Raw genomic sequence first — 24,075 nt, 5'->3', positions numbered from 1 at the left:
TCTAGTCAAACTGGACAACTCCCTCTTACTGGAACTTCATCCACATGCTTATCCACAAAAAGGCACAGCGCCCCTCCTCAGGCATAAAGAGACAGTATTTCCTTTGCCAACATAACCGCTGTATATTCGTCACCTAGGAACACCTATGTTATTAGGTTGAATGGTGTGCAATTGCCATTTTGTAGATCATAAATAGTTGAATATTGACAACTTTATAGGCTGCAACCTTGTCTACTGCATGGCAATGAAACTGCATTATGTCATTTTCAATGGACTCATGAGAAGCTCCCAGTGTTCAATTGATGTAGGCTCTTCCCTTTGTAAGGTTTGGAGAGATTTCCAGTAATTCATCTGCAATATTTACAAGCTGTATGAGCTCAATTAAATGTGAACTTGATGACACAAAGCAAAACCCCTCCCCATACCAACCGTGGAGTTTATGGGTGTTCCACGTGCAGCACGGGGCTCCCTGCGCCCACTCTCTGCGGCTTCAACGCTGTTAAGATTAGCGATGCCTTATCCCTTAATCTCAGGTTCCCTTTCAACTTCAAGGCAAACTAAAGCCACCACAAGAATACCCTTCTATCAAGCAAATCTTTAAAACCTCTGGTTCAAAACTAACTTGGAAAACTTAAGCCAGCTGTATCTTCTCTTGAACCTTCTGACGGGGTACCGGTGTCTCATCAAATCCATGGAAAAGCCCCACTGAATTTTGTATTCTACTGATCCTTCCCTAGCTTAGCGTCAGAGTCCTGAATTGTTTGAGTGGCTCTGCCAGCCACGTTTATTAATTAGTGTCTAACATTTCCGTATCTGCAAGTTGCAACCTCTCATAAAAAATGCATGGTTTGATTGGCTTAGGAATGACAACTCCATTTACATCAGACAAATAAATACGATACCTCACTCAGGAGCCTTTCTCCATTTGTTTATTTAGCTACCTCCATGGCCTTTGGGATTTATACTAAGTGAATGGAAGCAGATAACTAGTGTAATTTCCTCTCTTAATCACGTTTAGGCAAGAAATGATTATGTATCTTTTTTTTTTTTAAACAAATGAGGCTGGTTTTTAAAAAATTATTCCCTACTAAAAATAGATGGCAAGTTTGAAAAAAAATGCCTTAAGGGCTATTTCATATTAGCCATGTTTAAAATGCAAATCCATTAAACATCTGATATTGTTTTTAGCAACTCTATTTATTCATCTCATCTTCTACAGTAGTCCTAAACTTTGGTTGATATTTTGCCAAATGAAGATCTCTCCTCCAGTGCAGCTAATTCTTTATGAGTTTGAGTTTAATTTTACTGTCTCATTTTGCTTCCTACCTTCTACTCTCAGGTGTGAGATCGTTTACCCACTTTGGAAATTACTTGTTGGCAGTGCTCAGGGAAATTATGACAGTTCAATTGTTCTATAAATACCCTTACCCTGAAGCTCAGTCTTCTGAAGATCAGATTCTGGTTTAGGCCTTCCAGTATACAGTACTGTAACCAAAATTCAAATGGCAGAGGAAAACTCAGAAAGGGGATACATTAAGAATATGGGAGACATTTTATATTAAGGAAGAAAGGCAAGAAGCCCTTCTTGACAGCACTTGATCTGCACTGGCTCATCTATTTTGATGCTTTCTTCTCTGAATGAGGTCTTGGGAAATTTGGGATGCTTTATTTTCTCTGTAGTGGAGAGTTACCAACACAAGGTCTGGGTTTGAGTCTTGGCTCAACTTGGCCAATTCCAAGTACCTATGGTCAAGCCACTTGACCTCCTTAACCCTTGGTAAACTATTTGAAGCAAGGATCATAATGGAAACCTCAATGCATGATTTTGAGGACTGAGTCAGATTAAATAATAAGCTGCAGAGAAACCTAGGATTATAAGCTCTTATTTTCTTAATTCATTTAGGTGTTACAACCAGCGTAAAAAATGCATTGTGACCACATGTGTTCGTGCCTCACCAAAAATGACTGTCTTCTGGATTAAAAATGTTTGAATAATAAAAAAAAGAGTAGAGTAGGGGTCTAACCTGACCAAAAGGATTGTAACGGAGAGCCCAAGTATCAAGACCGCTCTCCCACCTCCCTCTTGTACTCCACCAGTTTGTAAAGAACTCTTGAGATTTTTTTATATTGAGAGAGTGTCGATGAATAAAAGCTATTCCTGAGAGTTCATGTATTCAACACCCATTTGTTGAGCAGCATCTTTAGTATGAGGCTGGGCTCTGAGAGCTCTCTCTCCTTGAGGTATCTGGAGCTTACTATGGGAGAGACAGGTAGTTGAACAACTGGGGAGAGTAAGATTCAGCAGTGACAGGTTGAATCTCAGCATCTGCTACAGTGGATTACAATGAAGGAATATTCGATTCCACCTTCACAGAAGTGAAACAACACTTGCGTGGGATCCAATGGCTGGAATGCAGTGCGTGAACAAGAGCGTCATAGAAGCTGGAGAAAAAGTAAGGGACACAGTGTGGAGGTCGGATCTCACCCTTAAGACCACCAGGTGTGTCCATTTTTTCTGCCGTAAGACACAACACAACCACGTTCACACACTCCTGCAGCGCACTGGGGGTAACGTGCAACCGCAGTGTCCTAATTCTACCCCATCCCCTCCCACTCAAGGGAGTGCCTGGAAGATGAATGAGTGTAGTCATGATAGGGAGAACTTTGAGAATCTCTTAATCCCTTCTGTGCTTTTACTAGCTGTGGTGACAACTCGTCCCAACTGATAAAGAGGGCAGAATTCCAGAGATGCTGCTAAGGGAGAATACAGGATTTCCTTGCTGATCAGAAATGGGGTACTGAGATGGGGCGGTATGGGAAGAGGAGGGGTTGAGGATGACTTCTGGCTTTTTGTCTTGGGTGGTGTCCCCAACCACTCAGACAGGTAGTACGTGAAGGGGGCCTGGGTGCTTAGTTTTACTGCTGCCTGTGGACCAACTGCATGGAACTTTCCAGTAGCAGCTAGAATCAGAGAAGTTTGATATCAAGATCAAGATTTGGGAGGCAGCAGGGCACTGGAAGCAGAGGATCAATGACGGAAATCAGAACTCGTGCAGAGTGAGAACGAAGGGGTGAAAACAGAACCCTGGGGCAAGCCTAGTTCTTGGCTTGCTATCCTCATGAGAAACAGCACCGTCCTTTTTATTGGGAGAAAGTAGGTTTTCAGTGACTTCTCTTCGCTGTGTAATGAAAGCTCCTGGAAGGCTTATGGCTTAAGATGTCTTTATAGGTTCTCTTTTACACTCAGCTCTGCTCCACCCCGGCTTCTTCAGTGTTTCAAGCTTTAGGCTTATCCAACCTTCCCTTGGGTAAATCGATACCATGCCTAGCCAGCCAGTGTATTTATTCTTTCATTGTTTAGAATTTTGTTAAAGTCAGAGCTAAATTTTCATTTTCCCACTAAGGCCTTTTAAAATTACCATGGGAAATAATTAACATCGACATTACCAGAAGACTTGAAGGGCATATCATGTTCAGAGAAGAGAGTCAAGCTAAGATGCTTATGAATGCACCCAAAAAACTCCAACTACAACATCTGTCCAACCAAATGCTGTCAAAGATACTGAAGGTCATGGTCCATGGGATGCTATTTTGGGACCCAGGCACTGTGTACAGATGCCTTCGAGAGACCTGCTTCATAAGAGGTCCATGACTTGTATGCAAAGTGTTTTTCCATTTTCCTTTTCCCGTCCCTGAACATGAGTGGCTATCTCCTGTGAGGCGAATTACATAGAAATATAACATGGGCATGCCCTTACCGACACAACACACTTCTGCTTAGCCAACATCGTCAAAGTACCTTGAGGAGGCATCACCAAAGATTGCTACAAAGACCAAAATGTCTTCATCCTTGCTCGCTCACTCCCTCCCTTTCACGCAAAGGAGATTTCATGGTTAGTCAACTGGGTTGAGAGTCTAGAGCTCATCTTCACTAATGAGCCAATGTGCTGACTGTGGCCGCCACATCCTGCTGCTATGAGGGGTATGGACTTGTGCTTCTTGCCAAGGCCAAGGGTGAGGGGCTTAGCCCCTGGGACTCAGGCACAGTGACTACCGATGGGAAAGCATGGTGTGTCAGTCTCCAAAAATGCCTGGTTAGGAAGGAGAAGCTCCGCTGCAGCCCCAATCTATTAATTCATCTCTAATCAGAGACTGAAACACAGAAGTGGGGAGAGCAATGCGAGGATGAAACCCAGCATCTGCTGTACACTCCTCCCTGGTCCTTCAGTATCTCCCTTCTCAAGAGGGGCAGTCTGCTCCCCTCGCGAGTCTGGCTGGGCTTGTGCTTGGACCATAAGCTGACAGCAGGCAGCACAAGGGTTGTGGCCTGACTTCTGAGGTGACGTCAGAAAAGAACGATGCTGATGATGTTTCCGTCCTTGGGGCCGCACAAACTCAGTGGAGGGCTTTTCCTCGCGAGCCAGTCATTTGGTTGTGATCAACGAAATAAACACAAGGTGTTGGCTTGCCTAAGTTCCCAGGGAGGCCTGATAATTTGACTCTCCCCTCCTATATGCCTTTCCCGGGTCCCCTTTTCCTAGGGAGGCCTGATAATTTGACTCTCCCCTCCTATGTGCCTTTCCCGGGTCCCCTTTTCCTAGGGAGGCCTGATAATTTGACTCTCCCCTCCTATGTGCCTTTCCCGGGTCCCCTTTTCCTAGGGAGGCCTGATAATTTGACTCTCCCCTCCTATAGGCCTTTCCCGGGTCCCCTTTTCCATGCCGGTCTAACACACCCTCGGCAGGTATGGCACCCGACATGCGTCCTCCCCTCGGGGTGCGCTCATCTCTCGGCCCGGCCCGTCTTGACTTCCTTTCCCACCTGGCTCCTCTGGTCACTTTCTGCTTCTCATTCGGTCACACGTTGACGCCGGTCTGACAAGGCAACAGCGGGACTTAGGCACACGCTGGCTGTGTCGGTTTGAATTTCTCTGTGAAACAAATGACTCTGGGCTTAGAGACTGCTGCCCAGGATGTCTGTTGTATTTCCAGGGATTGTGAGCAACCCGACGTGGGAAACACGTCTCCAGATGCACAAGAAGCAGGGGTGGAACCCAAGAACCCGCTCCAGGGAAATCCCACAACCACTATATAGGGCAGCTGACATTCTTTGTAAGCCTCCCCAATTAACACACGTATACAGGTTTATAAAGTACCTCCTCCTAGGAGGCAGTATGTTCTACCCTAGCACTCATGTGGTCGTTACATTTTCTTTGTCCGCGCGCGTCTCTCAGGCTGTGGCTGTGGAGAGAGACAGGGCAGTAAGGGCTTTGCTCCCCTGTAAGGACCTGCAGGTCCATGAATGGTCAAACAGCAAGGACTCTACACGCCTACGGTTTCTGCAAGGTGGGACCGCACTGCCGAGTATTAGGGATTAACTCTGTGTGGCAGCAAATTGTTCCTCTTGCTTTAGAATGAGCTTATTCTGGCCAGAAAACCTACGCTTAAAATAGCACCAAGTCCATTCATCCTCTTAGAGGCTGGGGCATATTAATTCTACGTAAGTCTCACTCATGCGGGATTTTCCGGCAGGTCTTGGAGAGCCGACGGCATGGAAAAGACCCAGTTGCCCATATCCAAAGAGGCTGCCGGACAACAAAAGACCTCCTCATATGCCAGTGACCTCTCTACCTCCTTCCCGACCTGTCCCACATGGTCGGGTCACCCAGATCACTTTCGGAAGCCTGCAAGGAAATGAGGGAAGGTGGTTCTGCCTCCAGTCACAAAGCAGCTCCGCCCTCTTGAGCACTGAGATGCGGAAACATACCCACCCTCCCGCAGGAGGTACGCATGCATATGCAGTCAGAGCTGTCTAAAAGTGAACTGTGATAGAGTCCCAGGATAACAGTCCTGGTGAGCCCAGGTCCTACCGGTGCATACGCATCAAACTTTGCTATGCGTACACAGAACCCGGGATCTAGGGCAAATACAGGTCCAGGGCGAGGCCCCAGAGTCAGCGTATCTAACACATTCTTGATGATTCCAGTGCTGCTGGCCCATGGACCACACTCTGAGTAGCAAGGCTACCTGCACTTGTGGGAGGGTAACCAGCAGGTGGGAGTGCTCCCACGCATCCAAATGAGAAGAAGGAACAAGGTTAATCGAGTGCTCCCACGCATCCAAATGAGCAGAAGAAGGAAAAAGGTTAATCACCATCACCTTACCCTGGGGGTTGATGGTGATCATTCTCCAACAGTGGTTTCCAAAGTTGGCTGAACACTGGGATCACTTTAAAAATACCGACACAGGGCTCCCCGCCCCTGAGAGAGTCTTATTTAATTTGCCTGGGGCACAGCCCAGGCATATGTAATTTCAAAAGCTCCCCAGGTGAGTCTATGGTGCAGCCCGAGTTACTAATCACTAGAGGCAAATGGACTTAACTTGGGATGACTTTCGCTTTTCTTCATCCCTTCTGTAAAAATTCATCTAGTTCACCTGTCATTTTAGGTAAATGGCCAGGAAGAACATTATTCCTGAGTCTTTCTCAGAGGGTGGAAAGGAGAAAAGAATCACCACGTTCGGCTGCCTCACATCATACGGTGGTAATGCCACGGACAGGGGTCATTTGGGTCCTGAATTTCTGATTCTTTAAGTGACGTGTTTGGTATAATCTCTTACAGGAATTGTGGGGGCGTGAGGCGTGGACAAGAGCAACAGGCTCGCACTGCTCCTCCCACTCCACCTCGCCACCTATTCTGGGATTCTGCTTCCTCATCTGTAACATGAGGGGTGGGCAGTACTGTCTCCAAAAACACTTTTAGCTTCCACAGTCCATGACCTCTGATGAGATGGGGTCTATTTTCCTCCACATGCCCCCCCTTCTTCTTCCACATTCAAGTAAACAGAAATCTACTGAAAGCAGCCCCAGGATTTCCTAGGTTTGGGACTCTTCTTTTCCTTACTGGATGATATTTAGTTTTGGTTAATGACCTCCAGGTTTTCCATCTGGGCAATGCTGACTCAGGAATGATTTGGGTAACTCAGTGATTAGGGTTCTTTAATTGATGCCCCAGTGGCACCTGTGAGTTTTGGTAGGATTTGTGATTATAGTTAATGCCTCCATGAGCTGTAGAAGAAATCTAAGATACGGCTCGTCCAAATCTAGGCTGAAGCGCCTCTCCCTATTTAAATGATAAGTTTGTAAATATTAGTGAATCATCAGATATGAAGAATGGTTAGGATTACAGGTGAAGTTAAACTGAAACATCATCCTTGTATCTAGGTGGAGGAGGTAAATTATTAGCCAGAAGAGACATTCCATGATTTGTTAGGGAACTTTTCTGTAATAGTCAAAACTACTTTAATGCTCTTAAATTTGGAATGATAGTCTTCTCGTTGAAAGCGCAACCAGAGGGGGAAAACAAATTATTACTCACTGTTTTATTATTTACCTATTATTTTACTATTTTCATGAGCTCAGGTGTATAATTAAAGCCCTGGGCACAGTGCCCAAGATATAGTAAGTGCTCAGTAAACGTTAACTATTACTATTGCTACTTGGTTAAAATTATCTAAATTCTGAAAGTCACTGAAAAATATCGGTCATTTAGACAAAACATTTACAAAACCAAAATTTGCCAGAAACAAACTTCTGGAGTTCTAGAACTACTGTTCTGCATTTACACCCAGCTTACAGTATATATGCAATGACAGTAATTAACTTTCTATTTCCTGATCCATGTGACTCGAGGGCACTGGGTCCACGGTGCACTGGACCTCATGCACCACTTAGTACAAAACATCTGGCATGGTTTCCTGGTACTGTATTTATATGTATGCTTTTCTGAAGAAACTAAATACAGTGTATGCGTGGGTAAGCGCACAAAGGGCAGAATTTGACCCGCGGTCACCCAGTTTAACCTTCAGGGTGGAGGTGAGTTTCTAGGGAACCTAGTTCCTCACTTTAATTTGGTCCTTCCGGTCCCTGATAAAGGATGGGAGCATAGGACTCGGTGGCCCCGAGATCACAGAACTCCCGGTCTAACTCCATGAACCATAACACGGCGTCCCGGCTCCTGCTGTCACCACCAGGCCAGTGGCAGTGGTGGCGGGCACGCGACCAAGTCTCCGTGACACACCCATGTATCTACATTCACGTCAACAAAGCAATCGTGGCATGATGCCCAGACGGAATTAACTAGGTAACTTGCCCTCCTGTCGCACTCAGCCTTTGGTCCTACCTTGCCTGCCGACAACGGGGGGGAACAGAGCAGGTGGCTGGATGGGGACAGAGAGGACACCCAAGCCTCCTGGACTCGAGGGAAAGCTCCTGACTATGTCGTGGCTGTGAGCGTGGCCGCGGAGGGGGCTGTGTGCGACCCCATCCGTGGCACCTGCTGCTTCTTTCCTAGTGTGCTCTTCTGGGGTGCAGTGTCTGGTTCCCTGTTTTCAGAAGCAGAGGATTCAGATGCTTCGGGGGCCCTGCAGACTCAAGAGTAAAATACCGGGGCGGGGGGCGTGATGATTGAGGATGGCTGGAACGTCCACTTCTTTGCCAGCCCTCCTGCACGGCCACGGCCTGTCTGCTGGCTTGCTGCTTCATGCTCGGATGGTGAGCCACGGGGTTTGTGCCTGATCTTCTGAGATGAGCCCAGCCCCCACTCTGCCCTTCCCCTATGGATGGACACAGAGCCAAGAGATGGAGGGGAGGCCAGATGGACGGAGCAGGGCATTAGAATGCAGATTGGGGACTGGGACCGAGAGCCTGTGGATGCAGATAAAGAAAAGGACCCTAATAACATGAATGTTAATGAGATGGTGTTGGTAAAGCTACATTCCTCTGAAGAAAGGTGTTGCATTTATAATCACTTTTGCAAAGCAGTTCCTCTTACAGGAGTGACTGCCTTTGATGGGTAGCTCCCTCTTTGAGAGCCTGGTGTGAGGAACCTCAGATCCAAGTCACAGCAAATGGCTCTCGCCGCACCCACCCATGAGGCCGGTGGTGTCAGCCTGGCCAAGAGAGCTTGGCTTCGCATCTCTGGCAAAGCGGTGGCATCAGGTGGCATCAGGACCGGCTCCTGGGGGAGGGCACCAGCTGCCTTCCGGGGAGGCCTGCTTATTAGCGAAGCACCAGGACCCAGATGCTCTGCCCCTCGGGTGAGCTCACCGTGTGACACGGCCAGCTCTAGCGGTCAAAGAGCTGAGGATACAGATCTATTTCAGGACAGCTCCCAAGGGAGCAGACGCGGGCGTTCCGAGGGGATCAACGGAGCGATGGCAGTACTAAGGGGGAACACTAGCCACTGGTCTCCTGAAACGGCGGGAGCCAGCCGGGCCCAGGACCTGCAAGCCTCCGCGCCACCAACAGTGGCCTCCAGGGTCAGGGACTCACGGTCACCAGCTGTCTAACCCTGGACAAGTCACTCTTGAGTTTCCGTTCCTCACCAGCCAGCGGGGCGGGGCCACTGGCTACATGCCTTGTGGAGATGCTGTGACAATTCCAAGTAACAGAGTCACAGAGCCTCCCCATGGTGCCTGATTCCGTGGACAACCAGCACACGGCGACTTCTGCAGTGGTTTTGTCGCTGTGCCGTGCCGGCCTCCCGAGTCACGCTCCCTACCCCTAGGATGTGGTGAACATCGTGCCGAACCCACTCTCAGGAGACCACGCTCCTGGGGAGTTTTAGCAACTGTGGCTCTAATTCTAGTGCTGTCACTGCTTGGCTAGGGGAGGTCAGAGAAGTTAATCTAATCTCCCAGTGCCTCAGTGTCCTCAGTATAACAAGGTGAACGCTATCAATACATCACCTGAAATATTTTTAGAAGGGATAACCAACAACACTGTAAAGCCATCTACAAACACAGGTGACTCACTCACCCCTGTTAACTGGGGACAGGAATCAAACAGGTGACAGATATCCACCAACAATCCTGAAGCCTCATCAGGTTAAGTGCCCTTACTTGTCAAACCAAGGCTGTAAGCAAGGAATTAGACTGGCTCGTTAGCCCTCATCACCTCCCCCTCCTTCCCGATGGTGGGAAAGTTATGAGTGGTAGACTCTCTGTTGGTTCAAAACCAGAGGGGCATGAGAAGTAGATGTCCAGAGAATCTGAATGGTCCAGATTCTTCTGTATAAGGTACAGTTGGCCCTTGAACAATGGGAGGGCTAGGGGCACCATCCCCCGGTGTGGTCAAAAATCTGTGTATAACTTTTGACTCTCCAAAAACTTAACTCCAAAAGCCTAACTACTACCAGTCACATAAACAGCCCATTAACATGTATTTTGAATGTTATATGTATTATATGTTGTACTCTTATAGTCAAGTAAGCTGGCAAGAAAAAAGTGCCATTGAGAAAATCCTAAGAGAAAATACATTTTACAGTACTGTATTTATATATAAAAATCCACCTGTAAGTGGACCCACGCAGTTCAAACCAGCGTGGTTCAAGGTTCAACTGTCTTCTGAAGTTACTAACGCACAGCTGAAGCCAGTCACGTCCATCTGCCTGCCTCCCTTAGATGAACAGGCAGGCAGACAGACAGATGTACACACAGATATTCTTCCTTAAGTAGGACATCACTGTAGAGAAAGCACAGGAGAACAGTCCTGCAAGACTAGAAAGGACTCTAAGAACCACTGAGTGCAACCACTTCGATTTGCAGAGGAAGAAAGGAAGCACTTTCCAGAGCGCCTCGGAGCTGGTGGGGGAGGGGACGGCAGTACACGTGTGTGTTCTGAGTACTGGTGGGAAGTGATGACAGTCAGGGACGATGCAGAGTGTCAAAGAGAACATTTGTCACCGTGTCCCTTCTCTGCAATCTCCTGCAGGCAACTGTTTATTGTTTATGCTTTCATCTTGGTGACTTGTGGGTAGGGAGAGCAGTAATGATGTGGTCCTGAGGTACTGCTTTATTATCAAAACAACTTTAATAGCTTATGTCATAATACTAATGAGACCCCCTGAGCACCTGTGCACCGTGACAGTCTGCGGCTCAAATGAGCAAAGGGTACATGAAGCTTCTTTCCCTGCCCGCCTCCCAGGGGCTGGCCTGCTTGCCTTGCACTCACCGCACTGGATCTGGCCCGCTGGGGGTTCTAAGGCTCCCTTTGATCCTGGCCTCTCTTCCCCCAGCTTGGCCAGTCTCCGTGTTGTGGTGGGTGGGGAAGAACCCTGGGGAGAACTCTCTCCACACTCACCCAGGTCACATACTTTTTCATGGCCTGGAGCTTGAGGCTGAGAACTGGCCAGCCCACTTGCATTGGACACAGTCTCCTGAGCTATGCCCACCCCACCCCGTGACAGATGCCCATGGTCTGTCTGGCACGACTAATGTTTTCAGGGGACGAGTTCTCATGGGGACTACATAATACTCTGAAGGCATAGTTTGAACTATTTTCCAACTTCATTATTTTTTTTTTTAAATTTCCCCTGGGGTTGTAAGTTCAAGCCCCACATTGGGCGTAGAGATAACTTAAAAATAAAATCTTTAAAAAAAATTAGAAAAAAACCTTTCCCCTTTCATTTGATTGTCATAACTCCTTCCTCTGCAATTCCATCCAGAACTTTAATCAAATTCATGGATTCTCCCCACAATCTTCTTCTGAAATCTTATCAACCTCTAATGGAACTGGGATCTAATGAGTGAATTTAATATTCCCGAGGTAGTCTCGGGATATCAAAGAGAAATAAGTACCTCTGAAATCTAACTATTCTTTTTTTTTTTGCCACTGTGCCACCCTATTGTGTCCTCACATGTTACCAATGGGATCGCAGTCCTGCTTCATGACACGGGGCAATTCTGCACCCTCGGCTGGGCCCCTGAGCTCAGGCATTTGCACAGATGCTCTCTGAAGCCCTCACAACAGTCTGGGTAACTAGGTATGTAGTTGAGACTATGCTGTTTGCAAAACCAGGGAAGCAAGACCTTCCACCCAAGTTCCATTATCAAAAGGTGGTGTAGCTGCTCCCTGTTTTTTTTTTTTTTTTTTTTAAAGATTTTATTTATTTACTTGAGAGAGAGAATGAGAGAGAGACAACATGAGAGGGGGGAGGGTCAGAGGGAGAAGCAGAGTCCCTGTTGAGCAGGGAGCCCGATGTGGGACTCGATCCCGGGACTCCAGAATCATGACCTGAGCCGAAGGCAGTTGCTTAATCAACTGAGCCACCCAGGCACCCCGCTGCTCCCCGTTTTAACCCTGGGCCGGCTGGGCTGCTTCGCTTGGTCATTTCCAACTTTTCACCACCAACGACCCCTCATTTTCTCCCACAGACTTCCTTGTATTGAGTGGGTCCTATTTTAAAAGTAACCAGGTTTTCATTTTAGTTAATCAAAGCCATACATCACTACGTGCCGATCAAAGCTACTAAACTGAATGCCTGCCAGCCTAAAGCAGAAGAACCCTCTGCTCAGTCAGGTGGCAGGTAAAAATTTTATGGTGCGTGAACTAGATGAGTTCCAAGGGCTTTTTGTGAAGTATTAAAAGGTGCTTTCCCAGACCTCTTGCGATTGGCCTGCAGACTGGGAACCAACTGGGCCCCGAGATTCTTTCAGCACCCCTGCCATGCCTGCCCGATCTCACTTGGGGCTGCTTCTTTCTGCAGCTTGAGCCCTTCTCCACGCTGGCCTGGCTCCAGGCGGGCAGGTGCACCCCCAAGGAGCTGCTCCCTACCTACACCGTGACACTCACTCTCCATCACAGTCACTCACAAGGTCATCTTAATAAAAAAAAAAAAAAAAAAGGTCCTTACTTTTCGTTTAGCTTTCATTTCTGCAGAACTTAGGGTTATACTAAAAACAATGCAGGCAGCAGGGGAATAGCTGCTTTGGGCAGGTCCTACGAGGCCAACAATTTCGGCCCAGGCCCCATCCAGCAAATGCAAATCTCAAGAACGTAAACCAAATCGATGTTCCCAGTTTACACACTACACGGCACATGCTTTTGGTATGTTGGGTTGCTACCCGAGAGGAGTTCACACCTATACAACCTGTCAAGTAGAAACAATGTCTTCGAAACACATTTCTTCAGGGGCTCAGAAAGCATTACATACATTATCTCATTCAGCGCCTCCTCTTCTGTTAAGAAGGTGGAAGGCAGGGATTAACACCATTAAATGGCAGTTTTCAAGGACCCTTGCACATGCACTGAGCACTCGCCATGATCCTGACTCGAAGCAGAGACCAGCCAACAGATAAACCAACGTAAGAAGGATAGAGTTCACGAAGCCTAATGCAAGAAAGGGGACTACAAAGTAATGAAGGCTATGTTGGCAGGCCAAACAGAAAATGGGATTTTAAGCTCTATCTTCCTGGTTTTATTTATTTGGCTGAATTAATACCCACATGTGGATGTGTGTGACTATATATCCATCTTAAGTATATAGAGACGTACATAGAGCTCTGGGTATAGGATATAAATTACATTTCTCTCACACATGTAACAGCAAATCTATATTCATCTTGGATTTTGGAGCACTTGGAACACTTGTGGGCAAAACCGCCATTTTTTGGGAACAAAACTTGACTCCTCTGGAAATATTTTGTGAAACTAACTCATTTGGGCACTAAATATCCAAGAGCTATTTATTAAGCATTAAGCATGTACAGGCATGGTGGGCTTGCTTTGTTTTGGGGTGATTCAGTTATAAATAGCGTGGCTGCTACTGTATTCTCTACTTACCGGAGCAGTTCTGGGCAAACAATAAAAATTCGATGAAGACTTGTCGAATGAGTGCATGAATGTTCTGTGTGTTCTACATGATACACGATTTTGAGGACTGAATCCTGCTCGTGTAGATGTTTTGGTCGTTTCTTCCTGTTTTAAGTAAATGGCATCAGAGAAGAAACTTTATCTAGCCCGGCCTAGTTAGGCTTAGATTTAAGTGAGATGGTTTTGGGGCGGGGGACAGGGAATATCCATGATATGATGAGATGGAGTTTGAGGGATTTTATGACAGAAATAATAATGATGAATGATAAAAATAATCATCAAGGCTCTGAGAACAAAGGCATTAAATACTTATTAATAATTAGAAGAGGTGGTTCAAAGAAAATGAGCACCTCAAAATGCATTCAATGGGCAAATTGAATTTGGTCCCAGTGAGAGCCTAGCTGTTCTGTTGAGAGAATATTAAACCCCCAGCATTCCACTCTTAAAGGACACAGGGGTACAATTCTATGGAGAGTTGCATGGAAAGTCACCTGGGAGGAAAGAGAGTGCCTACCCGCGTCGGTAAATGATCTCTTCAAGGGCAAGCCAAGAGGGGCTCATTCACTTCATGTGGGTGAACACACTTGTCCCAAGAGGCAGTTTTATTTACAGCTTCTTCCTACTGGATGAGGCTCATTTGTTTTTATATCTCCAATCTACGTGCAGTCCTTGCTCACATCGCATGTGTTATTATAAAACACCTTTCAGTAAGCCACCACTAAAATGGAGTGCTCTAAACAAATGTTCTCTCAGGGCAGTAACTCCTTAATATAAACTGCATTTAATAAAACTGGTCGTGATTCTAGAAAGAAAGGAAGGAGTAAGGCATAGGCTGAGAAAATGTCTGGAAGAAATTTGCAATTAATATTTTACAAGACATTTAGATTCTGATTCCTCCTTGCTGTTAAAATTTAAGAGCTTTTTCAAAACTGTATTCCTCTCTGTTATTACCTCCTTAATTAAATTAATTTATACAGTGAATGCTCTAATGATACTGCTGTAGATTTTCAATCAGAAAGCCTTATTGCTAGAGACAGTATGTGTGAAGACCTTGAAAGAAGAATGACCTAAGGCACAGTGCAGGCATGGGCACGGGGCTCTGGGGCCCTGGACGTCTGACTATTGAAAAGATCGTGGGGGCTTTCCTGCGCCTCAATTAAGGTCTTTATTTTATTTTTTAATTAAGCTAAATCAAGTCGGTGAGAACAAAATGAATCTCGCAGGTCGCCTTCACAAAGATTTCTCTCTGGGAGATACAACAGTGGACGATGACATTTCTACTGACTTCTTCTACCAGGTAGGCTGTGCCTTCCTGAACAAAAGAAGCCACCTCTGAGCCCGACTTGCTATCCTGTCAACAGGCGGAGGCAACCAAAATCTGTCCAGGAACACGAGTGACTCGGCTTCGGCAAAGGTCAGGTTTGCAGCCAGCCCAAGGGCTCGTCACGTGGTCCTGCCTGACATACCAGAGGTCTTCTCTTCCGGGTGACGGGAGTCTCACTCACTATGCAGCCGAAGGGCAGGCATGCGCATGCACGAACTGCTCTAGCTTAGTGCCTGGCACACAGTAGGCACTCGAGACTCCTTAGTGTTTTGTTAACCTAACGGGATGTCAGGAGTAAGTGAGGCATTGTGCCTGAGATGTGATCTGCTGCTCAAGCGTCAGGCCTCCCTTTCCAGAGGACAGCGGGGTCAACCCAGGGAAAGGACCCCCAGATGCTCATTCTTTGCTCCTCCCTGTGCTGAGCTGTTGAATTGGCGCCCTTTGTTTCCAACAGTGTATTTCTAGGATTTCTGGTGAGCATTTCAGAGGATGAAAGACCCAGTGTCTTCCTCAGTCACATGGCGTGAAAAATGTGCCCTTTGACTCTGCACTGATCCTTCGCCCTATCCCCCCATCCACTATGGAAAGGGTCTCTACGACCCACACATGGCATGAAGGAAGGGTGCCTGAATAAGATATCCCATCAGCATTTTTTTCCTTTGCCATACTGAGTTCTTTGTTTCTCTCAAGACCAAAAGACGGGTCCCTAAACATCAATCAAGTTTGGAAGCACGACAAAAGTTCTCTATGATACAAAACATCAGCTGCAAAAGAAAATTAAACGGGGGGGGGGGGGGCAACCCAGCGCTATTTGATCTTGTTTTAAATGGAAAGTTTTGGACACTTTAGGAAAAAAAAAAAAAAAGCAGCAAGTGCCTTTTTAATGGATTTTATCCGCAGGAAAAATGATAAACAGAAAAGCTTTAAAGTGTCAGCTGCTGATGTGTTTTTCTTTATCCCTTTTATTTTTATTCAGAAAGAAATTGAAGGCATATGGCAAAGTGCATCATTAATTTCTTATTAATTTCATAATATGAAGGCAACCAGTTAAAATAGTAGTGCTACAACTTTAAATTACCGAACTCACTTGGTAGTTAATGAGAGATTTAGCACAGCAGGGGTTCTGTTAAATTAAGTTGTGCCTTCACATCACAGTGAGAAAACAGGTGTATATTGGTTTAGAATTATGGAAATGTTGACTAATTCCAAGGCTTGTAATCAAACAGCAAGGCACCCTGCAATATTTTTTCCCCCCAAATATGCATTAATCTTTTATGTCTGGTCCCATTTCTTTCTGTCCACCGAAAGCTCACAGCTGAAAGGAAACCAACTTTCATGTTTTCCCGATAGCTGTTCAAGGTGATGTTTATCAGACAGAACTATCCGTAAATGCAATATATGGAACCCTGTTCCCACTTACCTAACTTGAAGTGGCAAATGTACCAGCACTGTGTGCACTGTGAAGGCTGGGAGCCTACAAATCAGACCTGGCTTCTCACGATTTCCCTTTAACCCGCCACAGGTAATGGGGCAGATGAAGTTGAACCGGAGAAAAAGAAAACCAAGAAACAATCCCCAAGCCATCTTTTTCAACTCCAGAATCCTTGCACTTAACGGGTCTCCAAAATCACCATTCCTGACTTCCACATGCAGAATTTTTAAGAAGAGAAAAACAGAATATATGCAACATTTTTTTTTTTTTTTTTTAAATACTGAAGATGCTACTTGTTTGCTAGGAAAGGGTCAGAGTAAGCTGTCCCAAACAGAAGCAGACTTGCCAGCCCCTTGTATGTTTTTCAACATGGCCCACTCATCATATTAACTCTGGGCTTCTTGAGAGTGTCTTCACCACTAAGGATGGCATACTGGGGAGTTGTGCAAATTTTAGTGGAGTGGATGAATTCAAATTACCCAAGCTTTGCATTAATTTAAAATAGAATGTGATTCGGCATTAATATACCCTAAATGCTAAATAAATTCGTCATCTCAGGAGTTTTTTTAAATATACCAGAAGGGATTTTGTGTGCTGATTATTATAAAGTATTTCTTTTTAAAAGAAGGACTACAAAGTGGTCTTTGGGCTTGATTAGGAGACTGAGAAATTAAAAAAAAAATTTTTTTTTTTTTCCTGTTGTCGGCTGAGCCAGTAAATATTTGTCTTGGTTGCTTCATTTGATAATGTGATCTAACACTGCAGGCTTCTAGAATTTATATTGAAAAAAAAAATTCCATTTATAAGGAAAACAAAGCTGAAATAATATTAAAAAAAAAAGTCACTGAGCAAAAGCACTTAGATGTACTAAAACCTGCCTTACTAAAACCACCTTAAAAGTTTCAGGGAGAAGTAGCAAAATGGGGAGGGAGGATTCTGCTACCACATGCTTGCTTTTCTGAATCCTCTGCTCTTTGATTTGCTTTAAGGAAAAGGGAGGAGCCACAGAGGTGGGACTGAAGACCATGGTTCATAATTTATTACTTTTGGGTGGCTAAGAAGCTAATGGTTTGAAAACTTTTTCTTGAGTGTCTTGCCACTATAAAATACTATGAAATTTTCAATGGACCTAAGGTGATTGAAACAAATGCTCTCCTTTCTGGGGGTGATTGGGTATAAAATGCCTATGTGTGCATATGTTAGCATGTGAATACACAGGTGTCCGTGTATGTCTACAGAGACAGCAAAATGGCAGCTGAAAACATTAGGGACACTGTATTATCTTTCTTATACTCTGATCAAACCAGGTTTCAATGAAATTATTATTGCACCGCTTACCACAAGTTCTTCATTAGAACCAACGCACATCAGCAGGATATTAAATGAACTCATCACTGATATTTGGGTCAATGGGGAAAATACGCAAACAGCACAAGACACTTTACACCAGCATGCAATATATAAAATTGCCACAAAACCCCAGAAATAACGTGTTCTGATGCAGTAGCTACATACAACATCAGTTCACTTCTAGTGAATTGTACTAATCATCAAATATTACCAGGAACGAAATGGAAAAAAATTGTAAGCTTTGTATTTTCTGTTCACTATCAACAAGAAGCCACAAATTAGGCATTAAAACATTGACTTTGTTAACCATCGTTGACTGTTGAGAAACCATTAGGAGGTTTAATATTATGGCTGTACAGGGTACATTTTGTCCTTTCAAAAGAAAATCTAAGACTAAATTTCAAAAGGGGCTCCTGGTGAGTAAAAGCTTTTCCTTTTCCATCTGCTTTTCTTGTGTGTGTTGGATTTTTTTTCCCCCCTTTTAAAATCTTAGCCCACCCAATACTCTTTGGCAGCCGCTGCTACCCAGTGGGGTCACTCTGATTTTCTAACGAGGGGACATACTATTTGAGAGCTCTTTCCATCAGCATTAATGCCAGTCCTTCTTTATGGGCCGGCCAGCTGGTTTGGCTGCTGAGGGGAACAGAGGGGTCAGCACACACTCCTCAAAAGACCAAAGTCATTTTTGCCACTAAGAGCCCATAACTAGAACCTTCAGTTGAAAGGACCATTTTCAAGCAATAAAGTGATTTTGGTACAAAAGTAAACCGACTCACCCCAGGTAAAGTTTTAATATTGTGCAGTGCATTCTGGGCCTCAAGTGCAGCTTTTCTTGTATAAAATGTTACGAAACAACAACCTACAGAGAGAAATGAAAAGGTTTTAGAAATTTCTGTGAATGCTTTGCTTAGATATAATGGAGACTATGGCGAACAAATAATCTACTTAAAAGGATGCACAATGTAAAAATAATAAAGTGCATGAGAACAGTAATAACATCTCAAGCTTTTACCAGTGCCTTTCACCCAAACCATATTTATTAGCTTTACCCATGTTGGAGATCAATTCATAACTCTGTGCACCAACTACCTGGAACACAGCTCTTCAGGAATGAGGGGGGAAGTGGTGGGTGACATGTTAACGGGGCTTGTGTAGCTACATACAGAGAAGTGTTTAATCACAGTGACAATGGCAGGAACTTACAGTAATTACAATTTCCTTAAAGGATATTCTAGAATGTCACATTTTTAAAACACTCTCTAAACTCAATGGTTTAGACCACTGGATTATAAGGTTCTGAAAATCTGGGATACTGCTTTCTTCTTTTTTTTCTCCACCATTGTGTATATCACAAAGTTCCATATATGAGATACTCAGTATTTGTTGGCCAACATGCAGGGCTATTTTAACCGGTTTGGAAATTCAGTTACGGTATGGGTGGGCACACGCCCATACCCATGTTTGCACACACTGTCCCACGTCTTATTAGATATGGCTACGGCACATCAACCAGCAACTTTTGGATTCCTTATTTCCAAGAGCTGATGGGAGTCTGGGAGTCCGGGCTGAATACCCCCCAGGAGAGGCCACCCAAGCCCCTCTTCCCAACCAACTTCCTCCACCAAAGAAAATGGTGCTGAAGCCTTGTACCATTATTTCTGCATTCTGAAGGATGGCTGACCCCTTCTTCAGTTTGTAGCCAAAGATACTCGTTAACACAGCTGTTTAAATTAGATAGTGATACCAGTTAATGATCTGTTCATCAGCATATAGGTTCTTAGCACAGCCAGGCTTGGGAAAAGGGGGTGGAAAAAATGTTTACAATTTTAAAGAAAGAAGATGATGCCTCTGAGCTGTCTTTGTAAGTTGTGCTGAGGCAGAAAAGGGGGGGATGCACTCATGAAGACTGTAAATATTTGACCCTGAGTGTACTAGAGGGTCCTAAAGCATGGAGCCAGAGAGTTGGGGAGGGCTTTGAGAGGTACTCACACCAAACAGAGTATATACACCAAGTACCATGACAGAAATGCACAGAACTCTGGCATCAACCTTAGTTCTATTTAGGGGAATAAAGTAAATAAGACCAAGGACAGTAAAAAAAAAAAAAAATGGCAGAGTTGACAACAGGGAGTTGGCATTGCAAGCCATCAAAGGTTGGCTCAGGCATTCTGGTTTTTCAAAACAAAAACTCATTCAAAAGAGTAGAGAGGGGCGCCTGGGTGGCTCAGTCAGTTGAATGTCTGACTCTTGATTTTGACTCAGGTCATGATCTCGGGGTCATGGTATTGAGCCCTGTGTCAGGCTCTGCACTCAGCTTGGAGTCTGCTGGAGATTCTCCCCCTCCCCCTTTGCCCCTCTCCCATTCATGCACGTGCACTCACTCATTCTCTTTCTAAACAAATAAATAAAATCTTTAAAGAGTGGGGGAAAATAAAGTTCAATTCCATTCATTCAGCATTTCTAAATACATCTATGGTGCTTCCTCCTCATTTAGATAAGAAATTTGGAAACTTGTCATATATTCGATTTTGTTTTAGTCTACCAAGATTAAATATACAAAATACACAAAACCTTCACCTTCTGGACAAAGCACAATACAATCTTTGCTTCTTGGCACTCAAACTACAGTCATCCAAGGATTAGAAACTTCTAAAATGTAGGATAGGAGTTCAATTACATGATGGAAGAAATTGAAAATCATTAAGTTTCTTGAAAGAATCATAGATAGTGGACTGACCATTTTTATTATTATTTATTTATTTTTGAGAGAGAGAGACTGAGTTGGGGGGGCAGATGGAGAGGGAGAGAGAGAGAATCTTAGGCAGGGCCCAAGCTCAGTGTGGAGCCTGACATGGGGCTCAATCTCAGGACCCTGGGATCATGACCTGAGCCGAAATCAGGAGTCGGACACTTAACCGACTGAGCCACCCAGGTGCCAGACTGACCATTTTTTTAGATGAGTTTTTCACTTTAGCTATTTTGACTCCTGTGACCAGAGTTCATTTGGCCTGATGGTAGTTTTTTGTTTTTTGTTTTTTTTTTTTACTGAACTGTTCAATTTAACGAGTGACTCTGGCTTTAGTGGCATGATGTGAGCCCAAGACCAGCTATAGGAATTGCTTCAGATCTAGGAAGAAGTTTAAACAAGGAAGTCAAGTCCCTGCTTCCAGCAACCCACTGCAATCACTCTAAGAAGAAGAAGAGGAAGACAGAAATTCCAACTATGCTTCACTGGGCTTGGTCTAGTAAGAAAAGCAGAGAGAGACATCATAACCTCTGCCTTCTGAAAGCCCCTCACAGAAGCTCAGGAACTTCTTCTCTCCCTCTCCTGGGCTTATGGTGTTGGCTGCTGGAGAAGGGAGCAATGGGGAGGCTCGAAACTTCAACCACGATAACCAGAGTTTCTGTATAGGGGCAGAGTCTGATACCCTCATGCAGACAGATTTTGGGACGGGGTTATTTAGAAGAAAGAAGACTTAACAGTGGAGTGGAAGTTATAAGGCATGTGCTTGCCTGGAGAGAAAGCAATTCAGAAGATGAAGAAGAAAGCCAGGGTGGCCAGGCTCAGAGCTGAGAAGGAAGTGCAGACCAGCATACAGGGATGGTGGAAGGGCGGGCAGGGGCACCGAAAATGGCGAACTAAAGACAACGATAAGATAAAAGCAGCAAGGAGCAAAGATGATGCTCCTGAGTGAACCCCGTGTGTGGGTCCAACCGGAAGAGCTCCGACCAAGCTGCAACGGTCTTGGGAATAAAAGAAGCGCTCCCGCCTTCAATGTCTGAACAAAATCCCTACTACTTCTCACTGCCTGAAATCCGCTAGGAAGGTACAGTTTGTTTCGATTTAAGTATTAAAATGCTCCCCATGGGGATGGAAACATCTAATTGTTCTTAGCTCTTTACATCTTCGTGTCAATTTGGCTAAAGCACTTTCCTCTTGAACAAAGTCTGTAGTGAATAGAAGGTGGTGCGTGTGTGTATGTGTGTGTGTGTGTGAGTGTGTGTGTGTGTGTGTGTGTGTGTGTGTTTAGAGAAAGGACAAGCGAGCAGTGTGAGATAGGGAGGCAGAGAGGAAAGGAATGAGGAGATGAATCTCATGTCCAAAAGGGCAGATGGGAAGATACCCCAAATCTCAAACTCTTCCCAGGTGCATCCAGTGTCCTCTTAGCTTATGCAATCAGGGTTACCTCGACAGACCCTCTTCAAACTGTGCGTAGCTCTTGCCTCCTTTACCCATTGAAACAAAGGTTTTTAGAGATTATGCCAAGCTAAGGTCTAGTTGTAGCTGTAATAATACACAGGAGAACATCCCGGTTGATACTGGTGATCTGCTTCCCGACCCCAAACCAACAGCTCAGCCCCTCGGTGCTGTGCTTGGGAAAGAGACTTAGCACCTTTGGAAAACGTGGGCACAGCTCCTCCCCATGACCCCAGGCATGGCGAGCAGGGGCTGGGCTGAATTTCTGCCTCTGCTTGTAGCCTCAGCTGGTTACCCTCATGCACTGAACTACTTGCACAAACACGGGGGTTTTGGGGAAGACAACAGGATTGGGAATATCACCTCAAGACTCCACTTTCAGTTTCATACATTTGGTTCCTGAGTGACTTAGACAGAAATAGCTTACTTCCTCTATACCTTAGTTGCTTTAGTTTCATTACCCCTTAATCCGAGAATAAAAACCAGGGCTGCCTAAAATCCTTCTCAAAACAACATGGATATATGGCCAAAGTGTTTTGTTTAGAACAAGTTTTTAAAAAGTCAAAATTATTCTTTACTTTTCTTGAGCTAAAAATAACTTACACTTCATTTCAGCATGCATACTAATTCACCTAATAAAAACAGTGTTTGATTAAAGTTCTCTTAAAATTTGCAGGATAAATACAGAAGTACAAATTCAAGTAGCCACCTTAGATACGGTAATTTGTGGTTTTCCCCCCAAAGAGACATTAGTCTGTACACCACCAATATAAGACTCTTATTTCTGAGAGTACCCTCCCAGCTAATAACGAGTCTTTTTCATCCATCCATCACTTGATACACTCACTTAAAATCTTAGATTCATTGACCTGCAGGGATTATTTCAACAAAAGGAAGGGAGAAATACTATTTGCCTTGATGTGGTCATTATCATGGCAAAAGGTCAGGAAGCTACTACAGATCCCAGAAAACCCATGACGGTTCAGCGAAGTTGGGATTTTCTTTCTTGCCTCCCCTCTCTGGATGTACAGCTGTTAAGGGAACCACCTGTCTCTTAGATCTCCCTGCACCAGCTGTAACTCAGGTCTGAAATTTACTGGATTCATTTTCAGGTCAGCTGCAACACCAGATGGCTCCGCAGTCCGATTCAGACCTCCCTTCTTAACGGGTTCTTTTTCAAACATCCTTGTAAGGTGGGTGGTTAAACACCTACATTCACAGGTGTTCTTCCACGGCCCGCGGCTGCAGCAAGCACCAAGGGAGACAACCCCTCTGACGTCAGCAGCGTTCTGGAATCCCCCTCTCCCAGTTGCCCGTGGAGTGCCGAAGAAGGTTCTGCTCCATGTCTGAGACCAGAAGTGACCTGGCAGGAAGCTCTGGGGGATTAGCGGAGGCTAATGCAGTCTGGCCAGTCAGGTGCTGCGACAGGCCCTCCAATTTCTGCTCAGTGCGGCTGAGTTACGCTGGCCCTGCATGTCTCTACCTTGTCACACAGCCTCACGAGCAGGTGTGCTGGACGAGTCCTGCCAGCTTTATCCACCCGTTCAGGAGTCTCTGCCTGTTGCAGAAACTCTAAAGGATACACATGATGTCCCGCCCACACGTTCCTATATAGCATCTCACTTTTCAACAGTTTTGACAATTCATTGTATCATTAAGGGCTTTGCATTTCGGAGCCCCCCTGCCCACCCCAAATCCATCTTTCACGGGTCTATTTATCAATACCTCCCTGTTACTCCTCACCAGGGCTTTTTCAATTCATGGGTGCCATAGGTTTGTGGGTAAAACTTGGGAGGTGATTCCAGAACCAAATACCAGTGTGTTAGGCCCACGCGGAGCCTAACAGGTGCCCTAGGAAGGACTCCTCTGCTGATCACCACGAGATGCTGGTGAGTCTGTACACACCTTGGGGAGGGGTAACCTCTGAAAGCTGGCCGACCACTCACATCTCCCTGGGAATTCAATTTGCTGCTTAGCTTGGAACATACCTAGCAGAGCTCCCAGGAAGGCGACATAAGATAGATCAACTTTGATGGTAGAGAAGGCCTAGAAAGATCTTGGGGGAGCAGAGAGCCCTCTATGAAGGCCAGCCTCTGGTTGGTCAGCAAGCAGCAAGTAGAC

The 24,075-nt window shown here is 45.2% G+C and overlaps 1 protein-coding gene across 8 annotated transcripts in view; it reads right to left on the bottom strand.

Annotated features, from left to right (window-relative positions):
- The window catches only part of CELF2 (CUGBP Elav-like family member 2), a 604,346-nt gene that overhangs the window by 82,756 nt on the left and 497,515 nt on the right, over nucleotides 1-24,075 (bottom strand). For all 8 annotated transcript variants that reach the window (XM_081820569.1, XM_081820561.1, XM_081820566.1 and 5 more), the window contains one exon: nucleotides 18,533-18,615. In XM_081820569.1, coding sequence (XP_081676695.1) covers nucleotides 18,533-18,615 — 83 coding nt within the window. The remainder of the gene's footprint in view (nucleotides 1-18,532; nucleotides 18,616-24,075) is intronic.

The sequence above is a fragment of the Leptonychotes weddellii genome, chromosome 5, assembly GCF_054177405.1.
Source record: "Leptonychotes weddellii isolate Sample4059 chromosome 5, ASM5417740v2, whole genome shotgun sequence".
In the NCBI taxonomy this organism is placed as follows: Eukaryota; Metazoa; Chordata; class Mammalia; order Carnivora; family Phocidae; genus Leptonychotes; species Leptonychotes weddellii.
This window is presented reverse-complemented; position numbering and strand designations above follow the sequence as displayed.